This window comes from Myotis lucifugus, unplaced genomic scaffold, assembly GCF_000147115.1.
Source record: "Myotis lucifugus unplaced genomic scaffold, Myoluc2.0 scaffold_273, whole genome shotgun sequence".
Classification (NCBI taxonomy): Eukaryota; Metazoa; Chordata; class Mammalia; order Chiroptera; family Vespertilionidae; genus Myotis; species Myotis lucifugus.
The window spans coordinates 224,494-237,568 of NW_005871321.1; the positions used below are offsets into that span (position 1 = coordinate 224,494).

Consider the following 13,075-nt stretch of genomic DNA (forward strand, 5'->3'; position numbering starts at 1 on the left):
AGGACACCACAGGCAATCAGCTGACCCGGCGATGCGGAGATCACGTGACGGCGGACGGGAGCGCCCGCACAAGGCGCATGCGCAGATCTCGGGCGGTTGGGTCAGCTGACCTACGGGGCGACGGAGCGGATTTAGGCCGCTCTCCTCTTGGGGGGTCGCCGCCGCCATGGCCAGTCAGTCGCAGGGCATCCAGCAGCTGCTGCAGGCCGAGAAGCGGGCTGCCGAGAAGGTGTCCGAGGCCCGCAAGCGTGAGTTTCGGGGTGGGGCGGCCGGGTGGGGCGCGAGGCCCAGGAGTGCGGCCAGGCCGCGGGAGGTGGCAGGTGGTGAGGCCCGAAACACTGCGGGACGGAGGGGTGGTTCCAATCTCGGAAGCTGCGCGACTCGAAGGCCTGGATCTGAGGCTCTGGAAGGCTTGGGGGGCGACGGGAAGTTGCCTGTGGGGTAATAGATCGGGCGTGGAGACATAACAATGGGCGGGCGTCCTTCTTGGTGTCTGGGAGGCGTGTAAAACGGGTTATTCAGGCGGAATTCATTGTCTTTCCCCCTCCCACTTGCTCCTCTGGGGTGCCCCATCTCAGTGAAGGGAGCCACCATTTGCACAGTTACTCCGTCTAGAAAGAGTCCTCTTTGCCACATCTTCGTTCGCCACCTTCATACCAGGTCCCTGCCGCCACCATCTTAGTCCAGGCCATCAGGTTCTCTGAGGCTCCCATAGCAGGCTAAATCCTTGAGTCCTTAAATGTTTTTAAAATGTGGCTGATAGGTGCCAAGCCCGGTGCCGGATGTACCTGTGGCTTCCATCATCGTGGTGTTTAGAATCCCAGGGGAGGAAGCCGATGCTGGGTAGGTCAATTGCAGGCGAGGCGCGAGGGCTAGGGTGGAGAAATGAGAGGTTGCTAAAGAATTGAGCATGTAGACCTAGTCTGTGTTCTAGACCGGTGAGTGGGAGAAGTTTCCTCTCCTGCAGTCCGTTCTCGCTGCGGTTCGCACCCCCTGACTGTCCCACCGCCTTTATCGGCAGCAGACACTCAGTGCCTGCAGAACAAAGCCCAATCCCTTATTAGGATGCTGGAGGCGCTTGGGGATCGGTCTCTTGCTTTCTCCCCTAATATCACAGGTACGCTCCTCCCTTCTTTGATGTCCCTGCGGCCTTTGCATAGCTGTTTGCTCTGGTGGCGAGAGGTTTGCCCTGTTTGTTCTCTAACCCTAAATCTTCCTTCCGGTCTCAGAATGGAGGCAGTTCTTCTAAGAAGCCTTCCCTGGCTTCACCCTCTCCCTTCAGACTAGGCTAGGAGTCCTTTCCAGGTGCTCTGTCTGTCATCGTAGTGCAGTAACCTGTGTCTTCAGTCACTCGATTAAACAACTGGAGATCAGGGACTGTGTTTAGCTTATCCATTCAGTTTCCCATCTGGCGAGATAGATATTTCTATCCCAGGTTTACAAATGGGAAAAATGAGGCTCGGAGTGAAATGACTTGACCCTATCCTGGGAAGCAGCATAGCTGAGGTGTAGAGGTCTCCATTCTTGTGCAAGGATAAAATACCAAGAAATACGTATTTTAGTAATTCTCTGGTATTTCTCCTAGTATGACTTAAACTCTTCAATCCAAGTACATGGCTCTTGTACTTACAAGAGCGGTTATGTGATCCTCTATATTTCATAGGGGAAGTTTTCTTTGAGGGAACTGGGGATGGGAGCAAGCCTTTCAGTCTTGCTCTGATGACTGGGAAGTTCTGTGTTCTTCACAGAATATTTCTGATTATGTCCTTGATACAATATTTCCAGAATGACATCCCACAATTAGTCATGTGATGGCTCATCAGTAACAAGTTGTATCTGTTGGGAAGCATATAAGAATATTTGGGGCAAGTGCAGGAACAAATACTTGGAACATGGTAAGAATAATTCTGAGTGCCTTGGAGAAATGGGTCATGTTTTACACCTTATTTTGTTTTTTAAAATGTTTTCTTTTTTATTGATTTCAGAGAGGGAGAGGGAGAGATAGAAACATCAATGATGAAAGAATTATTGATCAGCTGCCTCCTGCACGCCCCCTACTAAGGATGGATCCCAAAACATGGGCATGTGCCCTGGCCTGGAATCTTTTTTTTTTAAAATATATTTTTGATTTCAGAGAGGAAGGGGGAGGGAGAGAGAGATAGAAACATCAATGATGAGAGAGAATCTTTGATCAGCTGCCTCCTGCACACCCCCCACTGGGGATCGAGCCCGCAACCCAGGCATGCACCCCTGAACGGAATTCAACCCGGGACCCTTCAGTCCACAGGCGGATGAGCCATCCATTGAGCCAAACTGGCTAGGGCTGGCCTGGAATCTTAACCGCGAACCTTCTGGTTCACGGGTTGACGCTCAATCACTGAGCAACACTGGCTGGGCAATCTCAGATTTTGTGATTACTAGCAACAGAAGTATTGAGAAGAACTAAAATTGGGAAATTATTGCCTGCCTTGATTTGTAATTATAATTGACTTGCCCAGTTAGGGATTGGGAAGAGGCGATACATGATGTGGTAAAATGGTCCAACCCACATTTTCATGAAATTGTTGCTTTGAACCGTAATATATATGTATTTAAAAATTGTGTTATGGTTTATTTCATTGGAATGAAACATAACACTGGCTTCCATATATAAGGTCCACTAAAGGCAAGATTGAAAATAAATATAATTTCTGGTTCAAATATTTTTAGTTTTCAGAGAAGCCTATCAAAATTGAACATTGAAGATGTTTACTGATAGGCAGAGAATATATTAAGTGATTAATTCAGGGAGCCGTGGGAGTTGGGAGTGAACAGAAGAGTGGTATTGTGAAATTATGTGGAGCTACTGCATAATGTTTGGCGCATAAATGTTATTTGTAGATTGTTCGTTTGGAAAAGATCTTTGGCTTTGAAATAAGGCTTTGAATACACCTGATGAGGAGGATAGCATGTGGAGCACTGGGTTACAGGTTGGTTTGAGCAGAGGACAGCAGTAGGCCCTAAGCCAGTGATGGCGAATCTTTTGAGCTCGGTGTGTCAGCATTTTGAAAAGCCCTAACTTAACTCTGGTGCCGTGTCACATATAGAAATTTTTTGATATTTGCAACCATAGTAAAACAAAGACTTATATTTTTGATATTTATTTTATATATTTAAATGCCATTTAACAAAGAAAAATCAACCAAAAAAAATGAGTTCGCTTGTCACCTCTGACACGCATGTCATAGGTTCACCATCACTGCCCTAAGCCATACTGAAGTAAATATACATGCAGAAATAGTCTTGGGGTGCTCAGAGAGAGAGAGAGAGAGAGATATCTGTTGGTTGTTTCGGACTGCCCCATCATGGGGTCATTAGGTTCCAAGTAATTTCTTAATTAGGAGATGGAAGGTTAAATTTAATTTCGTTCATTCACATGAGTTGAGTAAGATTTGGGCAATTGATATACAATGATGTATAATAAAGCTTAGTTTTAGATGCAGGATGTTTTATGCTCGTAAATAGATGTTCAAATTGTTCGCTTAGGACCTTTTTTTTCTGTTTGAGTATCTGAAAAGTTAGTGAACAGGATTACAGTTATCTGTTGGTTGGTCTTGGGGTCTATTTTTATACAGGCTTGGTTAGAACCTAGAGAATTTTCCCATCTGTGTATTAAACTAGTCTCTTCTACAAACCAGACTGAAAGGGTTAAGAAGAATAAAACGGGGCAGAGAAAAACTTATTGTGCTTAGCAGATACATTGCAGAAAGCTTGCAGCCTTGAACACCCCATACAGAAGACACCTGGCGGTGGGAGGAACAAAGGTTATGTCAGCCAGCCGAACTGCTTGCAGCCAGCAATAGCTGATAAAAGTCTTCCCCCTCCCTGCACTCTCTGCTGACTCCCCTTTGTCCATTCAGCCCTTCTGCACCCAGAGGACTGCAGTAAAAGCTTTTTGATACATTACGCATGTCATAGGCGTAACCCAGGCCCACTCCAAACCTTTCACAGACCACCTCACCTCTCGGATGCTGTGCAGTCTTACTGTCCAGTGCTCTCTGTGGAGGATGCCTTCCCAGTACCACTTTCATTCCTTAGAGCCTGTGCACGGGCATGGTTTTTAGTTTCCAGTGTGACATCATCTTTTCATTTAGTTAGGCTTTGAGAACCTGGAGGGCAAGGGAGGAGAGGTTGCTGTCCCTTGGGAGCATATTAGTCTCCTTGCTAAGCTTCTAAGCAGAGCTCCAATCGTAATCAGCAGCATAATTATGTGTTTGCTTCTTGGGAGGAGGAAGAGTTCCTTAGATGGTTAATGTCACCTATTTGATGTTGGTTCGTAGTAGTTGAGATTGGGAGAATATTCTTACACATTCCAAAATTTTCCCCCATCATTTTTACTGTCTGTCGTTAATGGCAGTTCTTTTTATCTAGTCATTTTCTAGTTAAAGCCTGCAGGAGGCAGGAACCTATGCTATTAGTTACCTCTGAATTCCCTCTCTCCCCTGCATGTCTCTTGAGACTATTTTAAAACTTTTTTGTTTACCATCTCAGTCTCTTGTCTTTTAACCACTTCCTGATGTAGCTCTTTCTTTTGAAAACAGGAAAGAACCGGAGGCTGAAGCAGGCCAAAGAAGAGGCTCAGGCTGAAATTGAACAGTACCGCCTGCAGAGGGAGAAGGAATTCAAGGCCAAGGAAGCTGCGGTGGGCCCCATTTATTTTCATTACTGCTTTGGTTTCTTGAGACTTCCCTCTCCTCCCCTTCCCTCCAGGCTCTCAAAGTACCCAGCATAGCTTGGTAATGCTCATTCTGATTGGATTTTAAAATGTTAGTTATTGTATGTTTTATTGGATGTTTTATTGGATGCTTAGGCTGAATCTCTTAGGGCCGTGGTTGGCAAACTGCGGCTCACGAGCCACATGCGGCTCTTTGGACCCTTGAGTGTGGCTCTTCCTAAGCCTTAGGAGTACCCTAATTAAGTTAATAACAATGTACCTACCTATATAGTTTAAGTTTAAAAAATTTGGCTCTCAAAAGAAATTTCAATCGTACTGTTGGTTCTGTTGACTAATGAGTTTGCCGACCACTGTCTTAGGGTGATCAATTTTTAATTAATAGTGAGTCCTAGTATTCACTTATTCATTCATTTAATAAGTATGTTGAACAGTTAACATGTGACAGGTCCTGTGCAGATGCTAAGGGCCGAGCTGTGAACAGAAGTAAACATGGTCCTTGCCTTCATGGAGCCTGGCTTACGGGCTGGTGGTCAAGGAGACTCAATGAAATGCAAGTCATGGAAACCTGCAGCTTGAACAGTATGGTGGCAGAGACACACAAATCTCCCGGAGCCTCATGTTAGTGTAAAGACATGTACCAGCTATAGGCTAGATGACCATGCATAAGATGTATACAATCATAGTACAAAAATACATCACAGAGAGTACAAGGGAAGCAAGGAAAATTCTGGAAAGGGGAAAGAATGGAGGAGGGCTTCACAGAGCAAAGAAATTCTATTAGGACTCTTGGATGTAGGTAACAGAAAACAATTCAAACAAGTTTAAACAAAATGGAATTAATTAAAAGCCCCGGGCATACCCGTAGACCTTGCCTGACTGTGCTCATGGCTAGGCAGGGGGGACAGTGTATGCAAGAGTAATTTGGAGTTTGTGCCAGTTCTAGCCAGCCTACTCAGTGGCTGGATAAGTTGCATTACTTCAACATTTACAAAAAAACACAAAAAAAAACCCCACAACAATCCAGATAAAAGGCTAACTTGATTTTGATCCGGAAGTTTAAATAATGATTTGAGGACGCCAATTTCATCGCTCAACTCTGCCTTTGGCTTTGTGGGCTTCATTCTCAAGTTCTACATGGTGCCTCTGCTAGTTCCAGGTGCACATAGCAGTAAGTAGCAAAAGTTTCACTCGTCTTTGCATTGGGTGATGATAGTGTTATTAAAACTTAAAATATTTATCTGACTTAAACTGGGGCAGATTGTAAATTGTCAAACTGCCCACAGAAGAGTGTAGAAATGCTCTTGTGTTAGAACAGCCATCTCATCTTTATCCCTTCTCTTTTCTCTAAAAGTCAATGGAAAAACAATCACTGCTGTAATTGTTTATAGAGTATCAGTGTTGTACACAGTGTTCCAGTGTAACTTCAGTTTTGAGTACTGGGGCTTGGCATATAGTTTATATTCATAGAATAGAGCTAGTGGCTCCCTCATCCCCCCAGTAGGGGTTATGGACTTTTAAAAGATATGATGTAGCAACTGAACTAACCATTATGAAATGCTTCAAGGTATTCCTATACTATGAACAGTTCTAGTACTGCATAGGGTAAAGAGCCCGAGGGTTGAATCTTACTGTGTTCACCCTGATCTCTTTGAGCCTTGGTTTCGAATGCTAGCCTCCTCATAGGCTATGGAGGAATAGATAACATCTGAGAGAATGCTTTGTAAACTCTCTTGTGTTATACAGGTAGAAAGGGATATAGCTGTTAACATATGTAGTGAGGCGACAATAGGAGATACAAAGGGTCAGACACAAAAAAGTTACGTCTTCAAGAACCAGATAGGTCACTCTCTAATAACGTACAGCAGATAACAAAAAACCAGCCATACTGTGAAGGCAGTAGAAGATAAATGTTAGCAATCAGTATTTGTTAAATTGTGAATGGAGATGGAAGGGGTAAGATAGCCATACAGTAAAATATTTAAGCAATTAAACGGGGCAACAGTGAGAAGTTACTCTCCAACCCAGACCTATAGTCCTCAGAGTCACTTAAAAGTATCTTGTATATTCTAGAATATTTATGTTCGAGAGAACAGATGTTATGTATTCATAATAGTGGTGAATCTACTGGTAAACTTAAGAGCTAAAACATTAGCCCTATAGGTTTGGCTCAGTGGTTAAGCGTCGGCCCGTGATCGAAGGGTTGCAGGTTCGATTCCTAGTCAAGGCACGCATGTACCTTGGTTGCAGGCTTGATCCCCCCAACCCTGGTCAGGGCATGTGTGGGAGGCAACCAATCGACATCGGTGTTTGTTTCTCCCCCTCCTTTATCCCTTCTCTTTTCTCTAAAAGTCAATGGAAAAATATCCTCAAGTGAGGATTAAAAACAACAACAACAAAAACATTAACCAGTAATAGTGAAACTCTGTATATTCTTCTTAAATTGTGTCCCCCTTGTGCCTTTGTGTTTATTATTTTTTTTAGAGTTTTTTTTTTTTTAATATATTGATTTTAGAGAGAGGAAGGGAGAGAAGAAACATTGATTTGTTGCTCCACTTATTTATGCATTTGGTTGATTCTTGTATATGCCCTGACCAGGGATCAAACCCTCAACCTTGGAGTATTGGGACGATGCTCTAATCAACTGAGCTACCTGGCCAGGGCCAAGAGCTTTTTAAAAACACACCATATGTCCCCCATTTAAAATCACACAAGGAAACTTCTATACCAACTACACGGATACCACTCTGTATCTTGCCTTTTCCCCCTTAAACTGCATGCTTTACAGGTCATTTCTTCTTGCTGTGCACATTTACCTTATCTCTTAAATGGCTGAAGAGTATGCTCTGGTGTTGATGCACCATCATTTGTTCAACTAGGCTTCAGTCCTTGGGCCTTTAGTTCATTCCAGTCTTAGGCTACACATTAGACCAGTGGTTTTCAACCTGTGGGTCGCGATCCCTTTGGCGGTCGAACGACCCTTTCACAGGGTTCGCCTAAGACCATCCTGCTTATCAGATATTTACATTATGATTCATAACAGTAGCAACATTACAGTTATGAAGTAGCAATGAAAATAATTTTATGGTTGGGTCACAACATGAGGAACTGTATTTAAAGGGCCAGAAGGTTGAGAACCACTGCTCTAGAGAGATGGGAATATGACATTCTCTGGGATAATTTCCTAGCAGCGGAAATGCTGTGCAGTTTACTTTCTGATAGATGTGGTAAGGTTGGCCACCAAGTGATGGCATCAAGTTTTGCTCCCATTAACTCTGGGAATGCCAACTTCCTGCATGCTCTTCAGAGGCTCCATTGCCTAATGCTGATTGTTTACATTCACTGATGAGACTGGGTTACCAGATGTGGTTCCTAACATTCCCTGTGTGTCATTACTCCTCGACTCAGGCTCTGGGATCCCACGGCAGTTGTAGCACTGAAATGGAGAAGGAAACCCAGGAGAAGATGCTCATCCTCCAGACCTACTTCCGGCAGAACAGGGATGAAGTCCTGGACAACCTCTTGGCCTTTGTCTGTGACATCCGGCCAGAAATCCATGAAAACTACCGCATAAGTGGATAGTAAAGAAGAAAGAAGCACCTGTTCTATGGGTTGGCATCTTATATGCCTCCATGGAATATGAAGCTTTGGCAAAGCTTGAGTTACAATCTTGTGAAAAGGCATTAAATTATTTCTGTGTACTGTATAGTAGGTCCTTTTGCTTTTGGGAGAACAGCAAATCTAGTTTCTTTCTATAAATTTAGAGTAGAGTTTATCCAAAGATTTCATCTTTTTACCTCATATTTCTTAGAAAGTTAATGAGTATACTTTGTCTGTTTTTCTATGCCTTTTAACTGAAGCAACACATAAATATATATAACAATACTGACTTTTTCTTTCTTAGACATGGTAAGAAACACTTTTTTTTTTTTTTTTTTTTTTTAAGAAAGAAAGGGATTAAATTAATTTTTTCCCTTAAGCTTTCTTGAAGGTCAGGGGCTTTATCTATGAAAAAGTAGTAAATAGTTGTTTGTAACCTGTGTAAAGCAGCAGCCAGCCTTAAAATACGAGTAGTCCTTTCTGGTGAAGGGTTAGAACAATGAATAGTGGTATAATTGTTTGGGCTGCTTTTAGTATTAACCCAAATTACTAGATGATAGAATTCAAGAACTTGTTACATGTTGTTACTTGGTGTACTGATAATCATTTAAAAGTAAAGACTTTGTCGTGCATTTTTCTTCTCTGGTTCATCCTTTTTGATAATGCAATGTGTACTTTGACCCAGACATTTTGCAGAATTTCACTGAGGAAATTAAATTAGCATGTGTGGCACACACATTCCCGCACATACTTAGAAAATATTCTTGGTCTGCATCTTGGCAAGAAGGAAAGAATCACTTTTGCACTTACATTTCCTAATCCTCGTAATGAGGCAGAGAGGTTAAAGAACCAACTCACTCATGTGTTAGAGCAGTGATGGCGAACCTTTTGAGCTTGGCGTGTCAGCATTTTGAAAAACCCTAACTTAACTCTGGTGCCATGTCACATATAGAAATTTTTTGATATTTGCAACCATAGTAAAACAAAGATTTATATTTTTGATATTTATTTTATCTATTTAAATGCCATTTAACAAAGAAAAATCAACCAAAAAAATGTGTTCTATCATCTAGTGTCATAGGTTCACCATCACTGTGTTAGAGCCAATATTCGGATTGGCAGTCAGATTTAGTAGAGTAGGTCCTTGCGTTATGTCGGAGGTCTGTTCTTACGGACCGACGTAACGCGATTTTCTCCGTAAGTCAGAACCCACCTACATAAGCACCTATGTCACGCACATGGAGCACATAGCAGTAATGAAGTGAAACAGTAAAAAAAAATTAAAGATAACAATTCCTGACCTTGTGGTAAATAAATAATAAAAAACATAAAGCAATATGTACATACATCGAAATGACAGAACTTTTTTTTAATAAATACTGTAAATGGGAGATTGTAACGTAACCATGAAATGACGTATGTCGAGTCCGACGTAACCTGAGGACTGCCTGTATCTGCTTAACCACTCTGCATATGCTCAGAAGTGAGGTTATCATACACTTTTTATGTACCACACAGATTTCCTTCATCTCCCAAACCCTAGATTAATTGCTCCTCTGGCAATTTCATGTCCTGTCTAGAGAGAAAAATACCCCCAATATTGCCCATTACAAGTACAGAAACTGACCATTCCACTTGGTGCCACTGCTCAGACCTACTCAAGTTCTTGAAAGAAGGCATAAAACACTGGCATCTTATACAAGTTCCCTGAAGATTGACCACTTCCACTTTCTGGGTGGAAAAACACCTCTTGAGGTTCTGAAAGGTGAAGCAACTTGTCAAGCTGTGCAGTGAATCTCTGCATGCTTCTCGTGAGGGAGCTCTGTTCTGTGTCCGGCACTTTTTGTAAACCTACAGCCCTGCAGGGTGATCCCACTTCCACGGGTGGGAAAGCTGAGGCCCAGAGGGGCTTGGAGAATGTTCAAGGTCTCAGAGCAAAGGAGTGACAGCTGGAACTGAGTCCATCAGACCCGCCGGAAGGCTGCAAGAGTAAACTGACCATGCTTTTTCCTTGGAATTTGGTGAGCGGGCACTCTGTAGCTAATTTGCATTTCTTGGCACATTTGTGCGAACAGTGATGGAGTGATGGTTCCAGAAGTCAAGGAAAGTTGGCGGGAAGGGCCTGTTGGATGAGTCTTGCATGCCCCAGGTTTTTCACCTTTTCAATTTTCTCCTTCACCATCTGGCAGATCTCAAGAGTGTTTTTCTCCTGTCAACTGATCTCACACCATTTCAGTGGCTCTGAAGTTATGGAAAAAGCTGCTGCACAGGCAGGCAGTTCAAGTCTTGCTCCCCCACTCCCACCCCGTCCCCTACAAGTAAACCGGTCTTAGGAGGCAGGAGAGGCACATTCACGATTGAAAGATTAGGCCAGTGGTTGGGGAGAGGAAGCTGCCGGATCATGTCAACATCTATCTTCTATGGCTTTTAAAAAACCTGAAATGACACTAGCTCCTGGGTCAAGTGTGAATTCAAGGCCATCGCTCACAGTATTTGGGTGATTGATGGAGATTGGTGGGCTTAGAGCAGCCGTGGGCAAACTATGGCCCGCGGGCCGGATCTGGCCCGTTTGAAATGAATAAAACTAAAAAAAAAAAAAAAAAAGACCGTACCCTTTTATGTAATGATGTTTACTTTGAATTTATATTAGTTCACACAAACACTCCATCCATGCTTTTGTTCCGGCCCTCCGGTCCAGTTTAAGAACCCATTGTGGCCCTCGAGTCAAAAAGTTTGCCCACCCCTGGCTTAGAGGGAACAGACAATATTCCCCTCTCGCCTTTTCTACTAGAAAAGAACTTACAAAGGGAAGAATGGCAGGGAGTGTAGAACTGATGGCAGCAGTGAAGATAGGATTAGGAGAGAAGCTAGGCTGGTTTTCTGAAAACATGATGGGGTTGTCTACTATTGTCTTACAGAGTTTTTAAAGATAAAAAGACCCCAGAGTCTAGCTCTAGTTAAAAGCCCGATTACCTTTTTTTTAAAAAAAAAATTTTTTTTATTGATTTCAGAGAGAAAGGGAGAGGAAGAGAGAGATAGAACCATCAATGCTGAGAGAGAATCATTGATTGCCTTCTGCACGCCCCACACTGGGGATTGAGCCTGCAACCCTGATATGTGCTCTGACTGGGAATCGAACCATGACCTGGTTCATAGGTCAATGTTCAACCACTGAACCACCCGGCTGGCAAGGCTGATTACCTTTTCATTGACCTTCCTCTCCCAACCAGATGTGAGTGCTCCCTCTTCGAATCCTGCCCCATCTCATTCCCTCTGTACCTGCCAGTGGCTCTTATCTTTCTGCACATAGTGTGGAAATAGATTTCTGACTTTTCAGGGGGGTTGCTGGCCTCGCTGACAGGAGTTCAGTTTCTTCTGGTTTTGACCCAGTTTCCTGACAAACAGCACATGACCTGTCTTACTCCCTGCACATTCGTGACAAGCACAGCTGTGTGTTCAGTCCCAAGTTCTTGCATGTATATTTTTTCATGGGGCGCTCATAGCATAATGTGACTTCCAGGATTCAGAATCAAGTTAATGCAGCCATTAGCAAGGGAACATTCTTTTGGAAATGGACGTGCTTTTGGGAAGAAGTTTAAAAATAGCTCTACTTAGTGGTAAAGGCTGGATCTGAACCCAAGTCTATCTGACTTCCCAGCCTGAATCGCTATCTGATTCAGTTCAGTTTGCTCAGGCCCTGGTAACATTTCAAGCAATATGTTTCTAAAAGAGCTAGAAGGTCGGCAAATCTACACCTGGCAGACCCATGCCGAAAAACAAGATCTCATTTTTGATGTTCGCTTTTCATTTACTCACCCAGAGGTTCTGAGGCTCTCCCTTGTCCCATCGGCTGCCACGCTTGAAGTTTCTGCCAGCCCGGGAAGAATTTCATTCCTTCTTACATCATCCAGGTTGCCAGATAGTTGGCAGATGGCCCCCAAACACTGGTCTGTAACCCTTATAAACACAACAGGACAGATGGTGCAACTGCTGAGTAAGGGTGGCTTTGGCTGGGGTTTGTGGTTACAGTCACGTGTTGCTTAATGATGGGGATACATTCTGAGAAATTAGTCCTTAGGGATTTCATTGTGCAAGCATCATAGTGTGCACTTACACAAACCTAGATGGAGCCTACTACACACCTAGGCTCCATTATAGACTTTGGGACTGCCCTCGTATGTGCAGTTATTATGGGGTGCATGACTATTTGAATTTATCTGTAGTTGAGACCCTGATGATTTCACTCATAGCTATTTATTCAATAACTCAAGTGCATGAGGGGAGGGTGCGGAGGGACAGATATGAACATGGGCAGAAACAATTCTATGCCCCATAGGTTTATTTTTTTGGGGGGGGGGGAATGGGACATTGGCTGTATGTTAAGCAAGGGTCTATGAGAGTGGGGGACTGGCCTGGGCCCAGGACAGGAAAGGGCTCCCAGAAGAAGGGTCCTTTTACCTAAGACCTAAGAATGTGTCATCAGGTGATGAGGTGGGGATGAAGTTTGGGGTTACCTTCCAGATGGCGAGGGATGGCAACCACTGAGAACTAGAAGTGAAAGAGAGTGTGGGGTGAGGGAGGAACTGAGAGATGTTCTGCAGTCTTGGAGTTTAGGGTTTTTAGTGGTTAAAAATTAGTACAGGGCAGACTGGGGGTGGGGAGGGGCTTGGGCCCAGCACATAGAACCTTGTGAATCCGTAGAGATAGCTTTCCTGGAGTCTGCTTTCCAGAGGACTTGACTAGGTATTTCTCACCTTTTACTGG

At 43.6% G+C, this 13,075-nt stretch overlaps 1 protein-coding gene and 1 non-coding gene across 2 annotated transcripts; both read left to right on the plus strand.

The window, feature by feature from the left end:
• The first annotated feature begins 65 nt into the window (after positions 1 to 65).
• On the plus strand, positions 66 to 8,943 carry ATP6V1G1 (ATPase H+ transporting V1 subunit G1). The gene is made up of 3 exons (XM_006099357.3): positions 66 to 248; positions 4,581 to 4,681; positions 8,120 to 8,943. Exons 1-3 carry the CDS (start codon positions 167 to 169, stop codon positions 8,291 to 8,293), a joined length of 357 nt encoding a protein of 118 aa, XP_006099419.1. The 5' UTR covers positions 66 to 166; the 3' UTR covers positions 8,294 to 8,943.
• LOC111828055 lies at positions 5,566 to 5,701 on the plus strand. The gene has a single exon (XR_002831815.1). It is a non-coding gene; the product is annotated as a small nucleolar RNA SNORA58 (small nucleolar RNA).
• Positions 8,944 to 13,075: the final 4,132 nt, after the last annotated feature.

Coding starts and splice junctions, on each gene's coding strand:
- ATP6V1G1 (XM_006099357.3), top strand. CDS start 167: ATGGCCAGTCAGTCGCAGGGCATCCAGCAGCTGCTGCAGGCCGAGAAG. Junction 249..4,580: donor GGTGTCCGAGGCCCGCAAGC/GTGAGTTTCGGG, acceptor TTTTGAAAACAG/GAAAGAACCGGAGGCTGAAG. Junction 4,682..8,119: donor TCAAGGCCAAGGAAGCTGCG/GTGGGCCCCATT, acceptor TCCTCGACTCAG/GCTCTGGGATCCCACGGCAG.